This window comes from Saimiri boliviensis, chromosome 5 (assembly GCF_048565385.1).
Source record: "Saimiri boliviensis isolate mSaiBol1 chromosome 5, mSaiBol1.pri, whole genome shotgun sequence".
Classification (NCBI taxonomy): domain Eukaryota; kingdom Metazoa; phylum Chordata; class Mammalia; order Primates; family Cebidae; genus Saimiri; species Saimiri boliviensis.
Window position 1 is genome coordinate 90,366,181 of NC_133453.1, and position 27,469 is coordinate 90,393,649.

The 27,469-nt window shown below is 35.1% G+C and overlaps 1 protein-coding gene across 4 annotated transcripts in view; it reads right to left on the reverse strand.

Annotated features, from left to right (window-relative positions):
* Positions 1-27,469, reverse strand: part of EPC2 (enhancer of polycomb homolog 2) — a 232,707-nt gene that overhangs the window by 31,166 nt on the left and 174,072 nt on the right. For all 4 annotated transcript variants that reach the window (XM_010330319.2, XM_010330308.3, XM_003921987.4 and 1 more), the window contains 2 exons: positions 12,669-12,814; positions 1,838-2,044 (listed from right to left, as the gene is read on the reverse strand). In XM_010330319.2, the coding sequence (XP_010328621.1) occupies positions 1,838-2,044; positions 12,669-12,814 (353 nt within the window). The remainder of the gene's footprint in view (positions 1-1,837; positions 2,045-12,668; positions 12,815-27,469) is intronic.

Genomic DNA, 27,469 nt, shown 5'->3' on the forward strand with positions numbered 1-27,469 from the left:
ACAGCGTGTTACTGTACTGAATACTGTAGGCAACTCTTAACATAAATGGTAAGTACCTGTGTATCTAACATATCTAAACATAGAAAAGATACAGTAAAAATACAGTATAATCTTAGGGGATCACCATCATATACGCAGTCCGTCGGTGTCCGAAATGTTATGCAACACATGACCGTATACTGCTTTTAAAAAGCAATAAATAGAGGCCGGGCGCGGTGGCTCAAGCCTGTAATCCCAGCACTTTGGGAGGCCGAGGCGGGTGGATCACGAGGTCAAGAGATCGAGACCATCCTGGTCAACATAGTGAAACCCCGTCTCTACTAAAAATACAAAAAATTAGCTGGGCATGGTGGCACGTGCCTGTAATCCCAGCTACTCAGGAGGCTGAGGCAGGAGAATTGCCTGAACCAAGGGGGCGGAGGTTGCGGTGAGCCGAGATCGCACCATTGCACTCCAGCCTGGGTAACAGGAGCGAAACTCCGTCTCAAAAAAAAAAAGCAATTAATAGTTCAGGTTTTTTTAATGATTTAGATAAACCTCTCCTTCCTCATGTCCAACAGTCCACATTTATAGTCTTACTATATTTATGAACTTATCTTGTTTCAGTCTTAGAAAAGTGCCAATCTTCATAAAATACTGCAGATTCCCTTAGCTAAGAACCAGCATGCTAAATTAAAAATTCAAGTCTGGGTTAGGGAATGTCATCTATACTTGGGAAATCCATCCTCTAATGCTTAAAAAAGCTACATCCTCAAGAATTATAGAAATTCTGGTTATTAACCAGGAGGTGAGTTTCTCCTAAAATATACTATCCTTGGCAGCTGTTATGTTCCACAGCTGTTATATTAACAGCTGACAAAGAGAAGCTTTCAATGTTAGGAGAATCCACAAAAATGCTTTGCCTCCAGTTATAATTCCTTATTTTATATGTTCCTGATACTTTGCAATATTAGAGAACATATTACTATGTGTGTTACTGTTAATTATGAGAAATGTAAGGCAGTGAATACCCCTCTAGAAGAGTGCTTTCCTCTGTACCGTATCATTCCACAGTATGAGATCCTGTTTCTCTTAGTTAAAATTCTGCTTCATACTGCTTCTGAAAGCCAGATGGGAACAAGCTCATCAATTTGAAATCTGACACAACTGACAACTCAGAAAAGGAGAAAGATTACACTGTTACTTTTGACTGTTTGCAGAACAGGCTTGAAAATGAACAAAACTCAGAAAAGGAGAAAGATTACACTGTTACTTTTGACTGCAGAACAGGCTTGAAAATGAACCTTTCCCCTACTTTCCATGACCCTATAGTAGCTAGACGCAGCAAAGTGCATTTTGACTTGCAAGAACTACAATATGGTTTCCAAGAAATTGTAAGGTCTCAAGTGAGCAACAAGGAATTGTAATATTATTTCAAATTCTCAACTTCCAAAACACAGGAGATCTCTGATAGAATATTTAGCTTACTGAAGAGCTCAAAACTTCCAAGGTACATAAGGACACAAAATTCCTCATATCACTTCAAATGCAAGCATAAAATGGTATGATCAGTAGATTCCTTAAGGGCAAGGTAGTAGATAAATAATATAAACAATTGGCCAACAGAAGCTACTGAAAAGCAGGATTTCTTTCAGTGGGCCAGTGGCACAATGGATAACATGTCTGGCCATGGATCAGAAGAAAAGTATAAAAAGTTATCAATGACTTATAGAAAGTCATCAATGCCATTAGCTTCCATTATGTTCAAATTATTCAAAATTATTCAAGTTATTAGAAAAAAACTATTGATCTTAAATACTATTAAGCTACCTTCAATGAAACCTAATTTGCACATTACCTTTCGAGTTTGCATTTTCTCTGTTCTTCTCCGAAAAGCAACATAAGGATCATTGTTGGTAGAGCCATCTCTTTTCTCTTGTTTTATCTGAGGAATGAGGGATGGCCCCCTGCAGTTTTTACGTTTTCTCACCCAATAGTCGTATACAGCTTTAATAAGGTAATCATCTTCATTTAGCAGCAGTTTTGCTTCTTGAAGTGTTACAAGCTAAATGAGAAATACAAAATGTCATCAGCTACAATGTTGGCAAAAATAAATAAAAGTTAGATTATGGCCATAAAAAATATGTGACCATTTCTAATAACCATGAACAGATATTATTATTGGTAGGTTAAGATACAATACAATTCAACCTAACGAAGGACTCATTAATTAGGAGACATCTAAAAATCAGTATTTTTCCCTCAGATGCAGTGAGTTGTATAACTGAAAATATTTAAGAAGGCTAGATGAATGACACTTGGGAAGACTTTAATAAATTCATGCCTCAGGCAAGTCTTAGACTAGAAGACATCCCAGGTTCTTCAAAATTCTGATATTATACACATTTGAGGATCTATCAGTTTTCAAGTCTATTAGCTTCTGTTTGTTTTCCTATAGAAACTAGAAGGTATAGAGGTTTCTTTTTATGTGCATCCAAAATAAAAGATGAATATTCTTTAATATATTGCAACTTACTATACCTCTTTTGAAACTGATTATAAAAACAAACTTAGCATGCTTCCAGAAGTTTCAACATTAAGCAATTTTGAATTCTTTGAACCAGTGTCATATAAAAGAATTCCTCTATCCAACTGTTAAATACTAGAGAATCCTTATTCTTAACACTCATTCTGCTGATGACAATGTCATGTCCTGAGACAGTAGCCGTAGGATGGTTCCCTTAGGAGTTCTAATGCTTGTATTTCAGGGACCTACCTCTTTTTCAGTGTAGCCAACATAAATGCTGACATATCTCAAATTAAGGCTGCAAACATCTGCTTGGTCACATTTGTTGCCTAGCACCTTGAGATCAAATAAGCCAATAGGCTTTAGTAGGATGGAATGGGGGTTACACATATCCATTTACAGCAAATATTAGAAAAAGATAATGCCATTTTAGGGCTGGCAAGTCTCACTGAAGTGATGCTATCCCAACCTTTTCACTTGTATTATTTTAGAGATGAAGGCTCACTTTCAGAACCTGAGATATTTCCCAAAAAATGTTTCCACAGTACTTGGAAATGAAGAGAAATGTTTTCTCATTGAATTTTAAGATCTATATACAAATTGACCTGTATGTTGTATGAAGTCTACTGAAGAAGGCAAAATTCACCAAGTAAGTTTCTCATTATTTCTTGTGTTGGTATAATTTCATGGAATAAATGCACTGATCACTGGACTTCAAGTCCTAGATGAATGATTTCTAGAATTAATTAGTTGGTTTCTTACAATTTCTCACCCTAGTTGAACTACATGAAGAGAATACACTGACAATGTCAACTCAGGTATTCCAGTCCATGTCACAATTATACTTAGTGCATTAAAATAGTAAGTGGCCATTCTTTGGTTACCCAATCTCTTAGTAGAGGCAGGTTAACTGCATTTTAGAGGCTGCATTTGGTCCTTAAAGTGGATGGCCAGAGTCTGGAAAATAAGACCACACCACAAGAACCAGTATTTCCAAATATCACCTTTAAGTGAATACCTTTACTGTTAGCTGGAGTTCTCTGGAATGGGGATGTCAACCCCAGTCTACGACAATAGTGGTAGAATAAGAACTGACCTTTCTAGACCTAATAAAATTCCACCGTGTGCTGACAGCATCACAGGCAGTTCTCATGTGTTCTGGAGGCCAAAGGAAACAATTCTGTGATGTGTTACATGTGCTTCAGCTGCTTGATCACTTCACTTCTGATAAAATTTTGTTATCTTCACTAATTAAGTCAAGAGCTTAATCTAACCTCAGAATGGGATGAAGGATAAGAGCTCTTTCCACCAATCAGCAGAACAGTAATGAGCTTCTTATGTAACAATACTATCAAGTTAACACTGCTTCCTATGCTCCTGCATAGTATGTTGAGATTAAAATACCTGCTCAGATTTCTTTCTCTGGTGCTTCTTGCTCCAGCTTACAATGTGTTTTCCCATGTTTAAAGTGCTCTTTATAACACAAGAAATAAGAATTCAACACACATTTTATAGTTAAACTTTCTGATATTTCTTTCTAGTGTTAACTATTTTTTCAGTCCACTGCTGTATGCTGTTATACAGCAACTTTCTATTAGTAATCTTGGTTGTAACCATTCTGTAAAAATGATCTTTAGCTACTCTGAGGCAATTAGTATCACTGCATCTCTATTTTGAGGATAGCATCAATTTGAGCAGGGAAGAATAATTTGTAGACAAATCAGTCACAAATTATTATGTCACATGATTAAAAATCCACAAAATCAGAACCTTACTATTTTTACACTACAAAAAAAAAAAAAAATCTGTCATTTAGTGGCTGGGGCAGTGGCATGCAACTGTGGTCCTTGCTACTTGGGAGGGTCACTTAAGCTCAGGAGTTCAAGTGCAGTCTGGGCAGCATATTGAGACCCCCTAAAAATAAAAATGTTTTATCATTTAACATGTACTTCACTCACTAAAAAGCAGCAGAAACCAGTTAGTTAACTGGCAAAGAATCTGTGGCAAATTTATTATTTCCAAGATAGCTCTAAGTTATCTGATTTACATTACTTACTTAATTATGGGGATGGGAAAATTTAAAAAGTTAACCTACCATATAGGCTTTTCTTCTAGACTGCTACTAGCTCTATGAGGACAAGGACCACTTAGTTTGTTAAGAAAGTCTGTTGATTAACAAACTAAGTGGTCCTTGCCCTCACAGAGCAATTTCAATAAATTATTTTGAATACCGTAAATGAATAAATTATATGTAAAAATGTCTTTTATATTTATAAAACAGTGAGTTTAAACAATAAGTTAATTTATTTAATTTATAAAACAGTCAACTAAGAAGTTATTAAAAACTAACTACCATCAGTCCAATAATGGGTTATGGAATGTGGGGAAGATAAGGGAAAAAACGTTCAGATGAATTTGCTACCTAAAGAAACTTGTAACATGGCAATAAAGGTTAGACAAATACAAATTAATTAATAAGAGAACAATGTGAGAACTTTGGAACTAAGCATCACTGCAGTAAGATTCAGGGTAGAGCAGGATAAATTTCCATCTGGGACTGACTATATTAGGACTGCCTATATTGTGTTCAGTGTTGATAAGTTAATACCTCCCTGCTACACAATGTCTTTTTTCATTTTACTTCTCCCAAATCTATGGTTTATTATTTGTGTAACAGCCTAAATACTACCAAAGGCAGAGGCTTGCAAATAACAAGCATTTACATTAAATTCAAAAAGAGTTAAATGATCATACCTTACCCTCTTCAAGAATGAATGACCACTGCTCAAAACCAATATAGTAAAATTGTAATATGATTCTAAATAGCACTGGAAACATCTTGCTTATCAAATGACCCCTAGTTTACACAATGCCACAAAATTACAGCAAGCCAATCTAAAAACACCAGCACTCAATGAAATCAAAATATACATTATTACACATTTTGAGTATTGTGCATAAATTAAATTAAGGAGAAACCATTACTTTCTCCAAAGAACTAGAAAATGGAAAAAGTCTTCAGACTACAACAATGACGATGAAGGATTTATTAATTCATTTCTTCCTCCAAATCTTCTACTATAGTTTTCTCATTCTCAACAGTGCTAACCCATGATGAACAACAAATAAAATAAGGGAATCAGAGTAAAATGATTAGGAAAAAAGGTCTCTTTAATTCCATGAATAATCTTCTAAGGTCTTAAAACCTGTCAAGAATTCTATTAATCTGCCATTTAGAAGATAATTCTAAATACATATTGATAGATTGCTGATGCTGAAACTAACCTTCTCTGCAATAGGAATGACTGGCAGGGTGCAGTGGAGATTACTACACACCTGTAATCCCAGCACTTTGGGAGTTGAAGGCGGGTGGATCCTGAGTTCAAGACCAGTCTGGCCAACATGATGAAACTCCTTCCCTACTAAAAATATGAAAATTAGCTGGGCACGGTGGCCTGTGTCTGTAACCCTGGCTACTCAAGAGGCTGAGGCAGGAGAATAGCTTGAACCCAGGAGGCGGAGGTTGCAGTTAGCCGAGATGGCACCATTGCACTCCAGTCTGGGCGACAAAGCAAGACTCCGTCTCAAAAAATAATAATAATAATAGGAATGGCCCCCAATCTGAATAAGACAAACTCTTTAAATTATAAAGATGAAATGGAAGATGTAAATTCAAATTACTTTTATAATCTGACTGTTCTTTCACTAACTTTATATAACATAATTAAACAATATATATACATGCACATTACAGCACGGTGTAGTGGTTTTAAAACTGTATTGTGTGATGGGTTTCACTAGGACTGCTTCAAAAGATCTAGATCAACTTTTATTTTTAATATACAAATACTTCAGCATCATAGTAAAGAACATATCCATTTCAACATACTACATACTAAATTAAAAAAAAAAAAACAGGAGGGCGGGTATGGTAGCTCACGTCTGTAATCCCAGCACTTTGGGAGGCTGAGGTGGGCAGATCACCTGAGGTTGAGAGTTTGAGACCAGCCTGACCAACATGGAGAAACCCTGTCTCTACCAAAAACACAAAATTAGCCAGGTGTGGTGGCGCATGCCTGTAATCCCAGCTACTTAAGAGGCTGAGGCAGGAAAAGAGCTTGAACCCAGGAGGTGGAGGTTGCAGTGAGCCACAATTTTGCCACTGCACTCCAGCTTGGGCAGTAAGAGCAAAACTCCATCTCAAAAAAATAAAAAATACAGGAGATACCCTGTCCCATCCTCTCCCATGTAAAAATGTACTTGTTCCTAGTGCACATGAAAACCACATTTTCCTAACTGCCTCACTGATTTGGTGCATCTGCTTGGGGTCTGCCCCAGCCAAAGCATAATCAATAATGCGGTATCAAGTAAACACTGAAAGTGCTGCATGATGAAAGAAACTGATGATGTGATTATTATATTGTGTTTTAGGCACTTCTAATTTGTATTTTATAAGTACAGTGAAGGTTGAGTGCATGTATCAAAGTTTCTATTTGTAAGCAACAGATGGAACTTATAACAAGATACTGGATAGTTCCACATCTTCATAAGTATTGGCGCATTGGGCTTGGAATCCACAATGCCTAACATCAGGCCACAGAACTGACCCAGTAGAGAAACCAGTACTATAAACACCACTGGTACTATAAACAGTGGTACTATAAACACCACTGGCATGAGGACTATAGCTGGGACAGCAAATACTTAGTTTTCGACTGTGGTCTTAGAAAACATGTATCTATATGCCAAGGTGATAATGTTACTAAAAACTATTAGAAATGTAGGACCTGGCATTACAGGCAGAAGGAACAATGTAGAGCCATAAAAGGCATGGCACATTAGAGGACCAGAAGGAAGTTCAGCATGGCTGGAGTAAGGTGGTATGGATTTCACTTTATAGACAGTGGAAGCCATTGAAGTTTTTTTTTTTTTTTTTTTTTTAAGAAGATGAATTTTTAATAAAATAGCTGGTGGCAGAATAGCAGTGGTCCAGGTGAAAAAAAAATAAAAATAAGGGAAGAGGATATAGCCAACAAACACAGGTTGAGCAGCTCTAATCTATAAATCTGAAATACTCCAAAATCCATTTTTGTGTGTGTGTGTGCCGACACGATTCTACAAGTGTAAAATTACACACCTGATCTTATTTGACAAGTCACAATCAAAATGCAGTAAAAACTTTCATGCACATATTTAAAATATTGTAAAAAAAATTACCTTCAGACTGTGTACATAAAGTGTATATGAAAAATAAGTGAATTTCATGTTTACAGTTGGGTTTCATCCCCAAATAATCTCATTATGTATCTGTAAATATACCAAAATGTGAAACAATCTAAAACTCAAAACACTTCTGGTCCTAAACATTTTGGATAAGGTATACTCAACCTATGTGACACTGTGGAACATAAAACTGGTTTGATTTAGTGATGTTTGGGATGATTTTAAAGAAGTCAGCACTCAAGTACAAACTAGGTGGCCAACTAGGTGGAAGATGAAAATGATATACATCATTAATTAAGAAAGAGCATATTAGTCTGTTATTGTGTTGCTATAAAGAACTACCTGAGACTGGGTAATTTGTAACGAAAAAAGGTTTAATTGGCTCACGGTGGGGCAGGCTGTACAGGTAGCATGGCTGAGGAAGTCTCAATAAACTCAGTCATGGTGAAAGGCAAAGGTGGAGCAGGCACATCTTATGTGGTAGGGGCAGAACAGAGAGAGAGAGAGGAAGGGGAGGTGCTACACACTTAAACGATCTTCTGAGAACAAGTCTGTAAAACAACCTCGTGAGTCGATCTTGTGAAACAGTCTTATGAGAACTCACTGTCATGACAACAGCAAAGGGAAAATCCACTCCCATGATCCAATCACCTCCCACCCGGCCCTCCTCAAACACTGGAGATCACAATTTGACATGGTATTTGAGCAGGGACATAAATCCGAACCATATCAGAGAGCAAAACTAAGGGAGGCAAAGGAGGTCTGGAAATGCTAAATTTAAAATACTTGCTCAGGTGGTAAGGTTCCAGTAGAAATCCAGTTCTGGAGCTTAGTAGGTACAGGTATGGATTTGGGAACCAGCAACAAACCATTAGATAAATGAAAAACATGCAGAGGGCAGATTATAAAGCAAATATCAACACTGAAGATAAAGAAGAGATGAAGAAAGAAGAAAAGAATCAGGAAAATGTCCTGGTCAACATCATTCAATACTACAGGGATATTAAATAGGATACAAGTTTAAAAGAGGCTCTCGATGATAATTAGGAGGCCATTGGTAATCTTAAACACTGCAATTTCAGTTAACTGAAATGGATTGTGATGTGAGTAAATGGTAAACATAGGAAGCACCAAATACAGCTAATCTTCTGAAATTTTAACTATGATTAAAAAAAAAGAGAAGAGATATTGGGTGGCAGTTAGCTGAGAAGGATGGGGTCAAATTAAAGGGTTCTCCTGGAAATGGGACCTTGGGCACCCTTTAGGGCAGAGAAAGACTGAAGAAATGAGGGAAAAGATAATTGAAAATAAAATATTCAAGGTACAGGGACACAAGGAAGAGTTAGAAAGGGTTTAGAATGATGCTTCTACAAGATGGTAAAGGTAGTATGGAGGTAGAAGGGAAGCAAAATGATGGAAAATGATTATCCACAGTGTGAGGAGCATTCTGTTTTGAGCAGGCATGGTCTTTCTATGGGAATGTGTGGTTAAGTTGAGAGCAGCAGTGAAAAGCCAGTAGGGTACAGAAGGTTAATCAGTAACTAAAAATAGGGTCCTCAATAGTTTAGGAAGGAGATAAGGGTTTACAAATTAAAACATTGAGGGTTTTTGAAAAACAAATTAAGAAAATGTTTCTTAGAAAGTGTTCTATTATTTTAGAGAAAATTCTATGAAAGAGAATGCCATTTAAGAGGGCTTGTGATTTAACAAAATTAACTTTAATCTCAATATTCAGAAAACTAGCAAGAATAAAACATTTCAAAGAACACTGTATTACCCTTTAGACCAAGACTCATGTATTGTTAGCTTTTATATTCACTTGCTTTAACATTTGTGTGCATTCGAGCTCTAAGTGTGTGTGTGAGCACATGTGTACAAATTTTTTCTGATCCATTTGAGGGTGGTAAGTTACACATGTCATGGCTCTTTAATTCTAAATACTTAAGTGTATACTTCTTGAGAATAGGGATATTTCCTTTCATAATCATAGTATTCAACTTTAGTAAATTTAACATTAAAAGTATTATGTAGTCTACCATTTATATCCCAATATTGTCAACTAACCCAAAAATAATCTTCATAGCATCCCCCCACTCCCCTCCAGTACAAGACTCAGTCTCAGGTTAGGTATTGCAATTAGTTGTCATGTTAGAAAAAAGACATTAAATGAAATAATTTGTTAACTAATTCAATTCAGGGGTTTGTCAAATCCTTCTTTCAATGGTAACTAATTCAATTCAGGGTTTTGATAAAACCCTGAACTGAGTTAGTTATCAGTGAAGGAAAGGGATTTTAAAAAAGTTGATAAAACTGAGTTTTGGGAGTTACTGAAGAGATAAGGATTACAAGATTATCTAGGGTAAGACAGTAAGTTAAGTTTTAAAAAGGATAAACTTGAGAGCACTGTGGACTATCTAGGTGAAGATATCAATAGGCAAAATCAAAAGGGGCAGAAAAAATCCTGGAGCTTGAGAAAGAGGTCAAGGCCAAAGGTAATACATTATTATATCCACAAAAATGCTATTGAGCATTCTACACAAAAATATGTAGGATAAGAACAGAATTTCAAGAAACTCTGATGTTTACAGGAGTTGAATGAAAAGGCTCAAGCAAAAGAAAGAATGGTCATGAAAAACAATAAAACCAGAGGGAATGAACTGTATTTTTATTTTTATTTTTATTTTTATTTTTAAAGGTGAAGACAGTTCCAAGATACAAGGAGACAGACTGGGGCTGAAAATAACAGCATTTGGCAACAGGAGTTTTCAATCATGACTTCACCGAAATAGTCTCTCAGAATAACAGAGGCAGGTTTGCCTAAGTCTTTGATCTTTTTCTGTCAACCTAATAAAAAGAAGTTTAACTACAAACTTGAGTCCTTGTCGTGGGACCTAGTACTATGACAGCCACCATAAAGGAAAAGTAAAGAGATCCACGAATTAACAAATCAAGGAATGGAATGAAGACAGCCCTTTGTTATCTTCAATCCTTGATTCTAATACAGGACCATTATTTTGTTCCAATGACAAAACCTCCACTTTTACCTCCACTGCTGAAAGCAGATGCTATCATGCTCTGTGCCTCGCTAGTTGTTTCATGGCCTAGAAGCTTGTCCCTGAGCAAAGAGACCTAAAATAGGATGGGACTGATTATATGTGCACAGTTAACTGTACTGCTTACATGCTTTTTTATCCTGTCTCCACTTCGATAATATGCTGAACAAGGGCAGAATTTTTGTCATCTGTCTTATTCAGTGCTATCCCCTGCCTTGATCACCTGTACACTAAATAAATATTACTTACTAACTGAAAGAAAGCAAATTACAGAACAGAGAGCTGAAGGCTTCTGATGATATAATCTCAGCCACCATGAGCAGTTTCTGAGCAATCACAGAAAATCATAAAAATACCAAAAGGCAGATCCAGCCTAGGATTGCTAGGAAACTTTACATCTAAAGAAAAACTGAAACTCTTTTTGATGTCTGTGACTAAAATCCCAGAAAAACTGTAAGTCACTAATTATAATGAACATCAATTTGATACATTTTTAGAACTCCCAACAAAAAACCAAGTAAGACAACCTCTCAAAAACCAGTAAAGTGAATTTTACAAAATTCAATTTTCAAAATGTATTTCTTTGAATAGTACAGTGGATATTACTTTCCATCAAAATGGGGGGAAGGGGAAGACTGATAGAAAGGCTAAATATGCAGTAGAGTCACTTTCCAAAGGAAAATGCTGTGAAGAGCTCATAATGCTTTAGAGATTTAAAGGATTTAAGTTGTAAGATAAAATAAAATAATAAATTTGTATGGATAAACTAGTGAAAAGTTTTAACAATCTACTGTAAAAAGTTTATTTGCAACTCTATTGTATCTCTAACTTCTTAGTATATTAATAACAATTAGCACATTAATATACCACACAGGTACACCAAGAATTATTTTTTTAAATAGTTTATTTAAAAACTCTAATTACAGTATCAACACATGCTTATTATAGTAAGTTTGGAAAACATAGAAAAACAGAATAAAGAACATAAAAATCACCAATAATTCCAGGACCCAAATAAAACCATTGTTAGCATTTTGCTGTAAACTTCCTCATTCTTTTGTTTTCTATGCACATGTATAAACATAAATGCTTTAAACAAACCTCAGAGTTTTCCACATAAAGAGTTCTGTATCCTGTTTTGAAATCTGATATTATATAATGTACAATTTCCTATGGCACTAGACATCCTACAAAACCATGATTTTTTTAATGGCTGTGTTATAGTCCACCAGAGACATCTTACTTATTCTGAACATTCTTACTCAAACATCACTGACATTTTTTCTAATTATTTTTCTTGTGAACAATCCCAAGAGATGAGATTATTAAATAAAAGGGTATAAACAGTTTTAGGCTCCTGACTTACACTGCTTAACTGCTTATAGAAAGACAGTACCATTTTAAATTAACTGTGCCATATATGAAATACCTCACTAAAGAATATTCTTTTGTAAATAATTTTTCCCTCACTGAAAAATTAAAATAATATATAATTAAAATTAAAATCCATTTAAAATGGTGAGTACCTTAATATCTGAGCAAGATCTGACATAAGCTGACTGCCTCAGAGACTCAAGCAAGCAAATTTAGTAATGGAAGCACCAATAATAGTCATACGGAAAGGATCAAGAAAATATTGTAACACTGTAACTAGTATCATTTTTATCCAAACAGGAAAATAGAATAGTACTCTTCATATTCTTATTCAAAGAAATTGGGCTTAACTATTCCATTCAAGGAATATTGTAAATAGAAATTCTGGGATGCCAGGGAAAGAAATCCAAGAGACAGTAAAATGCAACACATTCAGGTCTTAAGAAAATGCAAAATAAAGGTGCAAATTGGGTTAACTAGAAGATAAGAGACATCTTTACATGGTACAGTACCTGATTAGAACTGGCTTTTTCAAGTCTGTCAATCATAATTTCAAATTGCAAAGGCTTAATTTCCATCTTTCTGTTAAGTCTATTTAATAAAGTCTCATCTTCTGAATCCATATCATAATCTGGTTGTTCGTTGTCTAGATTAAAAGCTAGAAAAGAGAGAAAAATTCTTCAAACTCAGGAGAAATTATAAAATTATACAGTGTTCATCATATTTGACTAGAGACTACTTCTAAATTAGAGTACACTGACCAAACGGGAGCTCAGGAGCAGGTATCTAAAAATTAATTTGAGAGACCAACTGCACAGCAGAAGAAAAAACAAAATTTTGCTTTATGTATGATTTAAGGTTTGAACAGTAAAAACATTAAGAAATACCTTATTTTGAAAATAATGTATAACAAAATATAAAATAGCAACTATGTTGACATGGAAGTTATGGTAGCATAATGAGAAACTATGCCAAATTAAGAATCGAGAAAAAACTCAAGAACGAAGAGTATAATGAATATGATATTTCAAATTACTGAGGATGAAACAGATATCTAATGGAAAAAAAGTCGCTGGCATAACAGATTGGTTATCTTAAAAAAATTTAAGCTGAATTCCTACCCTACTTCTAATACTAATAAGTGACATATTCAACCAAATTTTATGGTAAAAAGTAAAACACATAAAAATACTAGAAGAAAATACAGGGAGGAAATGTTGCGTGGGCAGCAACTCAGAATCAGTGTTATGTTTTAATAATAACACTCATTAAAAATAGATTGCTCTGACTACAACATTTTTAAATTTCTACTTTAAAAACTTAATTAGAAAAAAAAAAACTAGTAACTCAACAAATATTGGCAAAGCACATGAACTGGTATTTTAGTGGAGAATATATTATCAATGACTTTTTTTCTTGTTGTTTGTTTGAGGCAAGGTCTCATTCTGTCTGTGGCCCAGGCTGTAGTGCAATGGCATGATCTTGCTCACTGCAACCTCTGTCTCCCGGGCTCAAGCAATACTCCCACCTCAGCCTCCCGAGTAGTTGGGACTACAGGTGTGTTCCATCACACCCAGCTAATTTTGTACTTTTTGTAGGGATGGAGTTTCCCCATGTTGTCCAGGCTTGTCTGGAACTCCTGGGCTCAAGCGATCTGTCTGCCTCAGCCTTCCAAAGTACTGGGATTACAGGCATGAGCCACCACGCCCAGCCAAGAATAAATGTCAGTAACTTTTAAACATAAAAAAAGTTTACCTTCAGTGATAGGTAAATATACAATAACAAGATAATAGGTTTCACTCATCAAACAAAGATCTAAAACTTGGTAATATGGTATTTTAGCATGAGTAGGGGAAGAAAAGCCCTCTCAAACCATGTATGTAGGAAATTATAAACTATTACTTAGTTCCATTAAAAATATATCCTCTTGAACTTCGCAATTCTATTTACAGGATTCACCTTACATATAAACGTACACAGAAAGATATATACACAAGTTCTTAGTTATGACATTTCAAGAAGTAAAAAATACAAAACAATGTACGTAGGATTAGATAAATGACAGTTACATATACATGGTATAGACTGAAGCTCTGAAAAAGACTGACCCATGTATATTGACACAGAATGAAACTGACCTTCATGAATATTAAATGAAAAAAGGTAAGGAGTGGAGTAACATATGTGTTTTAAAAAGAGGATGGATATACATGCATGTGTTTGTAAACGCACAGGATATTTTTGAAAGGATACTTAAAACTAGTCATCTCTATTTCTGGATAAGGAAGGGTTCAAGGATGGTGAAGAAATTCTCTTTGTTCCCATTTTTATTGTTTGACATTTTAAGCATGTACAAAAATAAGTTATTAAACTATAAAGGGGAAAAAAACTAAAGTGTCACAAATTATGTGTTGAAATTACAGGACAAGATTTACAGCAAGGCAATAAAAGAGATATCAATAACCAATAGGTTGACTATATAGAGGCTATCTGTGCAGTGATGTGTAAATGAATATCCTACATTCATACCACATGAAATGTCCTGGCATTCTGAGATTCAGCATGACATTCTTAAAGGTACTAACAAAGAGACAGAAACAGATGTATATAATTATATAATTTTAGTAAAACTGGCCTCCTACTACAGACAGTACAGATGAAGTTAAAATATCTAAAGGCATTTGCTTTATAATCAGTAAAGGACTACATCTCAAAAATCTAGACTTCAGTTCATTGCTTAAGAAATTTTTACCACTATATAACAATAATAAAAACAAAATAAATGTTAGCTAACACTTATAAACTCATGTAGCACTTACTATAGGCCAGGTAGTACTCAAAGTGGCTTTAAACATATTAAATTAAGTGTCACAACCACCCTATGCAATAGGCAGTGTTTTATCTCTCAATGAGTCTCACATTCTAAAATTTATAAATGTTACTGTATTTAAGTATGTGATAATCTAAAGTTAATTCAGAGGAGTTATAGCTATTAGTGAACTAATGGCACATATTATTTTGTAAGTATGATTCATTTAAAATATTCTTGAGAATAAAATGCATTTTCCTCTTATCTTTTATGTAAAACTTTGTCTTTGTTACATGATAATTCAAAAACATGCTTTTAAAAAGTCAATCTAATCTGCATCAAAGTCAATGACAGATGATACAGAGCTCATACACTACACAGATTACTAAAAGTTACTCTTCTTTTCACAAAGGGATGTTGTATTTGTAAATGCAAATGACAGCCCAATGATGTGCCTTAATCCACATACTAACAACAAATAGTCAATAAAATCAGGTAGTTGATACAGCTAGAAGACATTTTAGAGAAAAGATTTAGGAAAGTGTAGAGCAGAGTTAACACAATATACCAAATCTGTAAGTTAAACAGAAGTTTTCAAAAGTTTAAGGGCATGGCTGTATGTACAAATTTTGCATGACCATCTTTTATACACCTACCTAATCTTACTCACCTCTTGTTCCTCCACCTCCTATCTGCTCTATCTTCTTATTCTATTCTTACAAAAGCCAGCACCCCAGCTTGTGAGGCAGGGGAAGGAACAAGAAAAGCTGGGAAATAGTTTAGAAAAATTAATAGTGAGAATTGATAGGAGATCTGACAATGTGTTAAATCAGAACCAGGGCAAAGACTTGTACTAGCACTCTAAGTATTCTATACTACCATTTCTCTTTCACTCAAAACTCATACAAGAATCATAGATTTTGGGGACTTTGTTGCTTTTAAACCAGGTACAGGTGTTTGTCTGTACCTCTCTTTACCTTGTTATATTTTCTCCTCTACCACACAGAAAGATAAATTCTTTAAAAGCAGTGATTACTCTAGTCATATCTGTATACTCCTTACATGGCACTTAGAGGGGGAAAAAAAAGAGGAGGTACTAAAAGTTACTTAATAAAAACAGCATATCTGTGATATATAAATACAAGAAGAGATTATTTTAAACTATAAGCAGAATATTTTCTGTAAGTTGATACCTCACTTCTTGAAAACCACATAGCTTTCTCCTGCTAAAAAACTGAATAAAGCTGAAATTTTTTGTCCACTCTTAACAAATAGTGGGTTAGTTTTCATAGGTCAGTTAACCAAACAAAACAGATAAAACTTTAATAACTTCTCCCTCAACATAAAGAAGGTGCGGGGGCAGATAGGACACTTGAAAACTTCTTGATGTAGTAGAGCAATAGAATTAAGATACTGACAAAGCTAATAAGGGCATGTGTCCGTGTGTGTATGAAAGACCTCCTATAGTGAACTTAACCAAACAGTTAAGTCAAATAAAGAAAAGAAAAATAAGGGAATTTAAGAGGGTTCATGACGACTATAAGAATAAGAAAGGAACCAGGGAGGAAAGTAGATCAGAATTTCCTTACAGTAGCCATCAGGTAGCTACCACTGCTCAGGAAAATTTGGTTGCTCTCCGGTAGAAAGAGCAACAGCTTCTGCGTAGGTAAGGAAGTGGGTATAACCTGCTGTTTGAATATATAAAGCATTCACACACTGACTGGTTATAGCTAACAAAATGTAGATAGTCTAAAATTAGTTGGAAAAGCAAATATTATTTCTAATTAAAAGTACCTTTCAAAGTCCCTTAATACTTGGCCATATTCACAAGTAAGTGTCTAATAAGCACAGCTATTTAATGGAATGAAAATACAGAGAACCCAGGAGAAGAAATGGTACGAGAAAATTATCCAGGGCCAAAAAACGGCAAGATGTTTTCAGATTAAAGGGGGCTTACCAAACATGATATAAAATGAGTGGCATGCAATTCAGTGTGGCACATAATGATGGGCCAGTTACTGCCTGTTACTTCATAATACTCTGAATATGACTACGATTGCTACATATTATACCCATTACATATTACATGTTTAGGGGAAACATTTATTCTCCATATTTCCATTTGAATCTCCAGGAGGGAAAAGTTTAGAAAGCATACTTTCAGCTTCTTTTCACTCGTTCATTCTCCCCACAGCCAAGGAAGGAGTGACAAACTGATTAGTGAACGTGGAGAAGGGCCTATCAGCCTAACACCTTCTAGGTGCATGTTCTCCAGCGGTTCTTCCTTCCTTCATAGAGGCAGCATTCTAGTCAGCCCTCCACTACATGGTAAGCACAGGGGCTGACTCTGCTCCCATTAGGGGGAGACCTGCTCTATCAGTGACCAACCAGTGTTAGAGTATGTTTGTCTAATTCAGGGGTTAAATAATAGAAAGTCTATTGAGGCCAAATATCTCACCTTCCACACCACTTTTATTAGTAATAAACCTGAAATTTTTTTTGTCCATGTCTACTTATCAATTAGTTTCAAAGTAGAAAAGGGAAAGAAATGCTATTTCTTGCCTTCTTAAAGCCCCCAAATTATAGACTAATTTATTTTTATAAATGGCTACACTTACTCTGATTCCAAAACATTCTATTTTCTATACTCAGTCTCCATCATACTGCCTTTTGATAATAAATACTCAACATCCAGAGTTCATGTCACTTACCCTCTTTTCTCTGGTTATTTACACAACTAGGATGCAACTGCACATATAGTATAAGTACCCTCTTAACACACTGAATGTAAGCCAATCAAAAGTACTTTAAATTCAAGGCTTTATAACAACAAAACCACACTAAAATTTGGTTCTGCAAAAAAAGTACTTCTTTCTGCCTCTCTGAAGATTAACACTTTCTACGAGTGAGATGCTATATCTAATTCTCTGGCTTATTCTTTTTTAAAGATTAATTTGTATCCAATGTGCTTTTGATTTATAAAACTTAAAGTCACTAGGGCTTCGACAGGAAAACATTTCAAATTAATTCATAGTTAAAAAAAAAAAAAAAAAAAAAAAGAAGGGGGACAACAATGTATCCAATCATGGTTACATGTAGGAACAATTTTTTTCTATTATTCTGTGAGTCCATATGCATAAAATTCTAATTTAAAGCAAAATAGAAGTAATAAACAACCAGGGGTGGGGACTTGTTAAGTAAAAGACAAGTGATGTCGCAAATGATTTATTTTCCTATATGTTTTTCATTTTTGTGGAAAAGTAAAGTTCTGCCTTAATTTTGTGAATTTAGAATCCTTTAAACCCATCTCTGTTTTTATAGATGTTAATCACTGTGTGTGCCTGTCCCTAGACCCTCCCTCAGCCATGCTTGAGACCACGTGACACTCGAATATACAAGATATCTGTGGGAATCACAGATGAGCAATTAGCTCTCAAACAGCCAGGGTTTAAAGCATACATGGGCCAAATTTCCCCTAACAGAAGTGTGAGCACAGAGATGGCTCCTGGTTAAATAAAGCAAAATGAACATATACTTATCTCAAAATCCCATTAAAAAAAAAGCAAAGAACTTTTTTTTTCAAATGGCATAAATCTTTAGACATAGCAGAAACAGTAAACTGAGAATCATTGATCAATTTTTCAGAGTTATAAATGGCATGTATTAGCAGACAAGAGAATGTGAAAATATAAAATGGCTGCAGGGCAAACAACAGGAACCAGGAACCCCTCCCAACCACTGTCCCCAACCCAACTAAAGACTTAGATCAGGCTTCTCCTACCCATGGCCCACAGGCCACAGGCAGCCCAGGACGGCTTTGAACATGGCCCAACACAGATTCATAAACTTTCTTAAAACATTATGAGATTTTTTTTTTGCACTTTTTCTTTTTTTAAGCTCATCAGCTATCATTACTGTTAATGTATTTTATGTGTAACCTATGACAATTCTTCTTCTTCCAATGTGGCCCAGGGAAGCCAAACAATTGGATATCCCTGAGAGAGTTGACATCAACAGTTACTCTTTCCCTCATTCTGTGTGGCTAGGCTTTTCCTTCCAAATTGTAACAGACTGAAGGCTTGCTCTACAAAGGTTACGTCAGAGAGCCTGAGGACTCTGAAGCACTAGGCACACTGAGGGCAGGTATAAGGCTCCATGCCAAAGGAGAAAGAGACTAAGTGGAACTCTACAAATGAAACCATGGATGGAATCTCCCACTACTGCCATCCCACTGCTCCATCTCCAGCACCCCCTCAGCCATAAATACAAAAATATCGTCAGCCACCCAGGAATAAGACTGTGTAGGGAGGCAGGGAAAGAGGTAACAACTAGAGCTCTGTGAATAAACTTAATTTTATAGATAGGACTTATAGTACCATATAAATATTTTACATAACTACAAAACAAAATGAAGTGTTGAAAAAAATCCCTAAAATTAAAAAGTAAATGGAACAAGTAAACCCAACTGTCACTTGGGTTCTACTGCAAGTGTCTTTAAGATGCAGTAAAGTGACTGTACATTTCTGGTGGGAATACCCTGAGAAATAAAAGCAAAAATCAATCAATCAACAAGCAAAAAAAATCTAAAATTCATTTTCTTTCTTTCTTGAGACAGGGTCTTGCTCTGCTGCCCAGGCTGGAGTGCAGATCTCGGCTGCAGCCTTGATCTCCTGGGCGCAAGTCATTATCCCACTTCAGCTTCCTAAGTAGCAGGGACTACACATGCATGCCACGAGGAACAGCTAATTTTCTTTTCTTTTTTCTTGAGGGTAGAGTTGGGGTTTCACCATATTGCCCAGGCTGCTTTTGAACTCCTAGGCTGAAGTGATCTGCCTGCCTTGGCCTTCCAAAGTGCTGGAACTACAGGGATGAGTCATCGTGCACAACCCTGAAACCGTTTTAAGTAGAACTATATTACTGGTGAAAAAGTTGGCATTATTATTCTGAGACTACTGTGACAAAACATGGAGATTATGCAGGTGTCCTTGAGAACTGATAGATAGAAAAAGTAAGTGTGGAAAGCTAAAACCTTTAGTCTTGAATTAGAGGAAGAAGTATTAATATAAATTCATGATGTATTTTATCTTAACAATTTTTTCGATGTATATCTCACAGGTCAGATCCACTAATCATTCTTAGAGACATGGCCAACCCACTAGTAATGAATATCCCTAGGACCCAACTTACAGTCCCCAAATACAATTTGCCACTAAAAGGAACAAGAACACTCTGTGGAAATGACTGACTTCAAATCTGGTCCAGGAAAACATGTAAAGTAACCCTACCACATTTTAGCTTTCTTGCTTTCTGGTATAATACTATCATGTCAAAAAAAACCTCAAGAGTGAAACTGAATAGGTTCCTACTGGCCAAAAACGGGTCAATACAAGTATCAATAAGGAAAATAAATTCAATGGATTGAAATATAATACAAATGTATAAATCAATAATCCATAATGATTTAAAAACAAAATAAACATCCTCATAATCATTTCTGGAGAGTAACAGGAAATCAACCTCCATCAGGAATTATCTAATTTTTCATTGTTGCTCTTCTTTTGTGATGTCAGCAACCATTCATGACAATTATCTTGATGTGCTAATTCATTAGGGGTTGTAAAACAGTGATTTTTATTTTTTAATTTTTTTAAATTTTTCTTTTTATTTGACATGCAGGTCAAAAAAAATTTTTTTTCAATCAATCCAACTTCATTTACATTAGCTGGAATACTCCTATAAAGAGAAACTTCCCCATTCTCAATTATTCAGAAATCCTGAAATACACAGTTCACAGAAAAGAAAGGATAATTACTTGATTCCTGATTAAAAGAATCTTAAGAGACTGATTAACCATTTGTAACATATGGAAATTTTCTGGATCCCAATTCAAAAGTATCAACTGTTTAAAAATAAATAAATAAGATCACACTTACAAAACAGTCAAAAAATATGTATACTGGTTAAATATTTGATGATATTAAGAAAATGATTTTTTTGTTTAAGGAGTGATGTGATATTATTCTAATAGTATTATTACATATTAATAATATTACTATAATACTTTTAGATAACAATAAGTATGCTTCAAATATCCCTAGATCAAATAATGTTGGGATGGGTATAAAATCATGGAGGTGGAAAAAAAGATGTAAGTATAGAGAAACAATATTGGCCAGTATTATATCACAGTTCATTACTATTTCTACTTTTGAATGTTAAAATTTTTCCATAATAAAAGTTTTAAAAAAGGTAAGTATGTAGAATATACAGAATCCCTTTAAAAATTCAGTAAGAAAATGACCCAGAGAAAAATAGACCTGAAGATATGAAGAGGTAATTACGTAAAAATGTTTAACCTCATTTGTGATTGATAAGAGGCAAATTTAAATCAACAAATACCAATTCATACCCATCAAATTGACAAAAATTATAAAGTTTGATAGTAACAAGTGTTGATAAAAATATGAGAAAACAAGAACTCCCAAAAACTACTGGTGAAATTATAGACTGATATAATCAGTTTGAAGAACAAAACTGCAGTATCTAAAGTTAAACATGTACTTTTTTATAAGACCTAGCAATTTTACAACTAGGCCCACATCCTACCCTAAAAAAACTCTGATAGATATGGACAAGGTGACACACAGAAGGCCATTCATTACATCATATTCATATAAGCAAAAAAAAAAAAAAAAAAAAAAAGTCCACCAATAGCAACCGAAAAACTGAGATATATTTACACAAAATATTTATGAAATGAAAACTACGTTTACATAAAAACATACCCACAAATGTACATAGCAACTTTATTCATAATAGCCCCAAATTAGAAACAATTCAAATGTCTTTCAATGGCAAAAAATTAAAGTGATGAAATTCTACTCAGCAATAAATAACATCAAATTACTGACACATGCAACAACTTGGATAATCTTAATGGAATTAGGCTAAATAAAATCAATTCCAAAAGCTCACATACATACTGTAGATTTCACTTATATAACATTCCTTGAAATGACAAAATAATAGAGATGGATAACAGATTAGATGCTGTAAAACAAGGCCAATAAATGCACCTATCTCATAGAATTTTTGCAGAAATTAAATGAAATAATTTGTAAATATTATACTGCCCCCTACAGAGTATGTGTTTAAATAAAGGAAAGCAATTATTATTACTTAACTCCACTACTACACCCCATTAGTAGATCAAGACTATCCTCTAAGTTAGCAGAAGTGAAAGTCAATTACTATACAATTTTATAGGTAATTTTTAATATCAATGCTCTTAACCGGTATACACTGAAATCACGGTTTTTAGTTTAAGTACTTTAAAGTCTCAACTATGAATAACTGGAAACCATAATAGCGTATTGCAAAAAAAGTACTTCTCTCTGCCTCTCTGAAGATTAACACTTTCTACGAGTGTGATGCTACATCTAATTCTCTGGCTTATTCTTTTTTAAAGATTAATTTGTATCCAATGTGCTTTTGATTTATAAAACTTAAAGTCACTAGGGCTTCGACAGGAAACAATTTCAAATTAATTCATAGTAAAAAAAAAAAGAAAAAAAAAAGAAGGGAGATAACAATGTATCCAATCATGGTTACATGTAGGAACAATTTTTTCTATTATTCTGTGAGTCCATATGTATAAAATTCTAATTTAAAGCAAAATAGAAGTAATAAACAACCAGGGGTGGGAACTTGTTAAGTAAAAGACAAGTGATGTCACAAATGATTTATTTTCCTGTATGTTTCCATTTTTGTGGAAAAGTAAAGTGATTCTAAGCCACTTTCCAGTGGATTCTAATTATTTCTTTGGTTAAAATAGTCTAGACCCAGAATGGCAAACTATGGCCTGTGAGACAAGTCTGGCCTGCAGCTTGTTTTCAGTAAGGCTGTGAAAATGAAAAACAAACAAACCATTTTTTACATTTTAAATGGATAATTTTTAAAGTAATAATAAAAAGGGTCAGGCACAGTGGCTCACGCCTATAATCCCAGGACTTTGGGAGTTTGTGGTGGAAGATCATTAGAGCCCAGGAATTCAAGACCAGCCTAGGCAACATAGTGAAACTCCATCTCTACAAAAACAAAACAAACCAACCAACTAACCAAACAAACAACAGCTGGGGGCAGTGGCATAAGCCTGTAACACCAACCACCCGGGAGGCTGAGGTGGGAGGATTGCTGGAGGTCAGGAACTCCAGGCTGAGCCATGATGGTGCCACTATACTCCCACCTGGGTGACAGAGTGAGACCCTATATCCAACAAAAAAAAAAAAAAAAAAAAAAAGAGCAAGAAAGAAAGAAAAGAGAAAGGTATTAATAAAAAGGAAGAAGAAAAAAGAGAATATGTGATAGGGATCAATTGTGGCCTCCCAGAACCAAAAATATTTACTTATTAGCACTTTATACAAAAAAGGTTTGCTAATCCCTAATTTAGATTAGTAAGGAAAAATAAAGCATTTCTGAAAAACTGGGAATGTGAAGATAAGCAAAGGCTGCTAAGGAAGTACAATTTTAAAAATTTCACTCTTTGTGATACGGCTTCTTCTTTAGGCCCTCTATCCAGCTTCATCATCCATTTACAGAGAAAACAATCTTACGTGATATTATCAAGAGCCACTGTTTGAAATACTCTTAGGGATGGGAGCTAACAGCAAGAAATCTATTATTCTTTTAAAAACAAATCATCCTTAAGGACTGTCTAGCTCCTAAAAAGTTCAAGTCTGAATTTGACCAGTAATTTATTTCTGGATCTCTGAAGTTAGCATCTTGCTTTTTATTAGCTGGAAAAAAAACAAAAGTTTTTTCACTTATATTTAGAATTGACCACTATAATCTCATTTACATTATGATGAAAAAATACAGATATGCCTGCATAAAATGATAGGCATTCCTAAGAAAAAAATCCTTTATACACAAAACTGTATATAAAAATACAGGCTTAAAAAACTTATCACTTTGTTATCAGAGTCTAAACAAACTATAAATGCTATTTTAGATGACCACATAAGCCACTCAGAGTGGCTGGCTACTATGTCAAGGGATATTAAAAATAGGCAAAAATGGCCAGGCACGGTGGCTCATGCCTGTAATTCCATCACTTTGGGAAGTCGAGGCAGATGAATCACCTGAAATCAGGAGTTCAAGACCAGCCTGGCTAACATGGTGAAATCCCATCTATACTAAAAATACAAAAATTAGCCAGGCACGGTAGCGCGTACCTATAGTCCCAGCTACTTAGGAGGCTGAGGCAGGAGAATCACTTGAACCAGGGAGGTGGAGGTTGAAGTGAGTGGGGATTGTCCCACTGCATTCCAGCCTGGGCAACAGAGCAAGAATACGTCTCAAAAAAAGATAGACAAAAATAACAGAATGGAATCACTGACTTGTGGGTACTGAGACAAGCAGACTGCAATAAAGCATTGTTTGAGGGCTTCCAGAGAAAATGCAACCAGTCATTAGCTAAGAGCTGTGTAAGACTGAGGGTGCACCTTTCTGGGAAAGGAACCTTAGGTACAGGCAGTCATTTTTAATTTTCTTAATAGAACTGAAAGAGCTCTTTGCCTCTTCCCACTGAAGATTTTAATTTATTTCCCACGATTCTAGCTCCTCTAGGTAAGAAAAAACCATAAAAGAGCCAGGACAAGTTCCATGTAGCATTGACATTAATTTTTTTTATCATTTGTTACAAAAGACTGTGCAAATTCTGTTGTAGCGTTTTGTAAATAAATGAGATACTGTTTATGTATCTTACAAATCAGTAAATGAACAATGAAGGAAATGAATATAAAAGTATTTATCAGGCAATCATAGATATGATTGTATGCATCTATATTACTATTCATAGCCAATTTGCCTCTAACATTTTTTTTTTTTGGAGGGGTGCAAAATGTCAAAAAAGGTTATATTTTGTATTGTAAAATAAACAGAGCATACAATTTGCCATCTTCACCATTTGTAACTGTTCAGTTTAGCAGTACTAAGCACATTCACACTGTTGTACAACCACTACCATCATCCATCTCCAGAAGCACCTAAGGGGTTAATTACATAATCTCCCACTACAATTTTTTGTTATGTTGCAAAAAAATGAAGATACTCAGTACTGTCTAGAAATAATATCTATCTCCTACATGCATCACAGGAATAGTTTACAGAGTGAATCAAAAAATATTTGTAAAACACACTAAATGGCTAGTTTAGTGCTAATTTATTAAAAACAGTAGATGAAAAGACAAATCCATGTCCTGGTAGCTTCACAGTCTCTCATTTTGAGGATGACAATATTGACTTTTACTTTTAAACACATCTGGGTAAGAAATGAACTTTGTGGTCATCAAAGTGACACATATACTTTGTGGTTATTAGGCCTACAATATCATTTGTTCAATTTCCAACAAAATGTTACATTGTATCCTTTGAATTATTTGACCATATCCAGTTTAGATTTCTTCTGTCCTCTGATTTACAGGAAAAAGCCTGTTTGTATGTCACCCTCTTTTTAGTTATTTATAGTAAAGATGTTAACTTGGGTACATGTTCTTGAATTTTAGTTCTTTGCAAGGGCCTTGCACCACTGCTGGGTATTATGTGCTATTGATGAGCCCAATTCAATTTCCCTTCCAAAATACGTCTGGCAATGATCCTTCATGTTCTTCCTTTCCTACCAGGCAGAATGAATTCAGCAAGGAAAGAAAAAAAAAAAAGAAAGGCAGGCCATTCTGCCATCGCAAAGATAGTGACTAGAAAATACACTGTCAATATTCACAAACAAACACATTCATGCAGCATGTACCTCACACATCAAGAGATTTGAAAAATTCACCATGAAAGAGATGGAAACACCAGATGTGTACACTGACAGGTTCAACAAACTGTCTGGGCTGTGTGCGGTGGCTCATGCCTGCAATCCTAGCACTTTGGGAGGCTGAGGCGGGTCAATCACTTGAGGTCAGAAGTTTGAGACCAGCCTGGCCAACATGATGAAACCCCGTCTCTACTAAAAATACAAAAATTAGCTGGGTGCAGTGGTGGGCGCCTATGATTCCAGCTACTCATGAGGCTGAGACAGGAGAACAGCTTGAAGCAGCAAGGTGGAAGTTGCAGTGAGCCAAGATTATACCACTGTACTCCAGTCTCGGTGACAAAGTGAGACCCTGTCACCAAAAAAAAAAAAAAAAAAAAAAAAAAGCCAACAACAAAGCTATTTGAACTAAAGGAACAGCTATCTGGGTATGTCTGTTCTGAAAGCATAATATGAAGGTTTTCCAAAGAAGCTCTATGTACTGTTCACATATTCGCACTTCTGAAAACTTGCAAACGGACAGGATAGCAGTTTACAAATATCAATACCAAGGATAGGGCTTTGCGTTTCTTCTTTTTACCCAGTATAGAGTGATGGACATCTTTCCAAACAAAAACTAGGGTTATCAGTGTGGTCTACAATACATCTAGTATAGTAATAAGTTGGTCTGCACCAAGACTCTAAACTGCACTGTGTTCATCAATAGCACACAATATCCAGCAATGGCACAATCCCACTATGCACTGTCCCTGAAGCACAAGGGCAAAAGCCAACTCCCGAGGAAGAAGAGATTTTTAAACAAAAAGTAGTCAAAAATTCAAACAAAATATAATTAAGGATAAATATTTTTGGAGAAGTTCCTCATCCTGACTAGGGAAAGCTTCTTGAAAACACTGCTTCAAGGTCTGGACAACGTGAACAAGGTGAACAAGTAGCCAAGCAGACAGCTATGTGCTAGAGAGCAAGAAGTTGGAGTTCAGTCTACAGAAGACTAAGGCCCAGAGAGGCAGACCTTACAAGTTCATGTAATAAACTTGTAAAAGCAAATGAAAACCCAACTCACAGTCAACATGATTAAAAAACTGTTTAAAATCATAATTAAGTTATAAGATAAGGCAGGGAAATGCTGGCAAATCCAGCTTGAATACTTCTAGTGACGGAAGGCGACAGATGTATTGTTTGACAGCTGTTTCTTACACTGAGTCAAAATCTGCCAAATATATTTTCTTCTTTCACATCTCTTAACAACTGAATAAAGTGATATGAACAAGAGAATAGCAATTCCTGATCTTAAATTTAAAATAAAAAACCATCCAAATTACTCAATTTTTTTAGAGAACATTTTTTACCTACAGTTGCTTGTCTTCTAGACAGGAATCAAAGAAAATAAAGAGGCCGTGGAAGGAAGAATGAAGACAATATTTACTACCATACTTTCAGAGTACTTCCTTATGAGCTGATATTTCTCTAAAGAAAATTATTGATGGCCAGTAATATGCAAGACATTAGCAATAAAAAGAAATAAGGTAATGCCCAGAATATGCTTTCTGAGTCTTAAACATTCTTTTAAATCTATGTATAACTCATCACATAGAAAACTAGAAGGAACAATGATATACTGGGAGATCTAGACTCCAATTAGCTTTACCCAAATTAGGTAATAGTTACTCTTCTCTAGTAAACAGGGT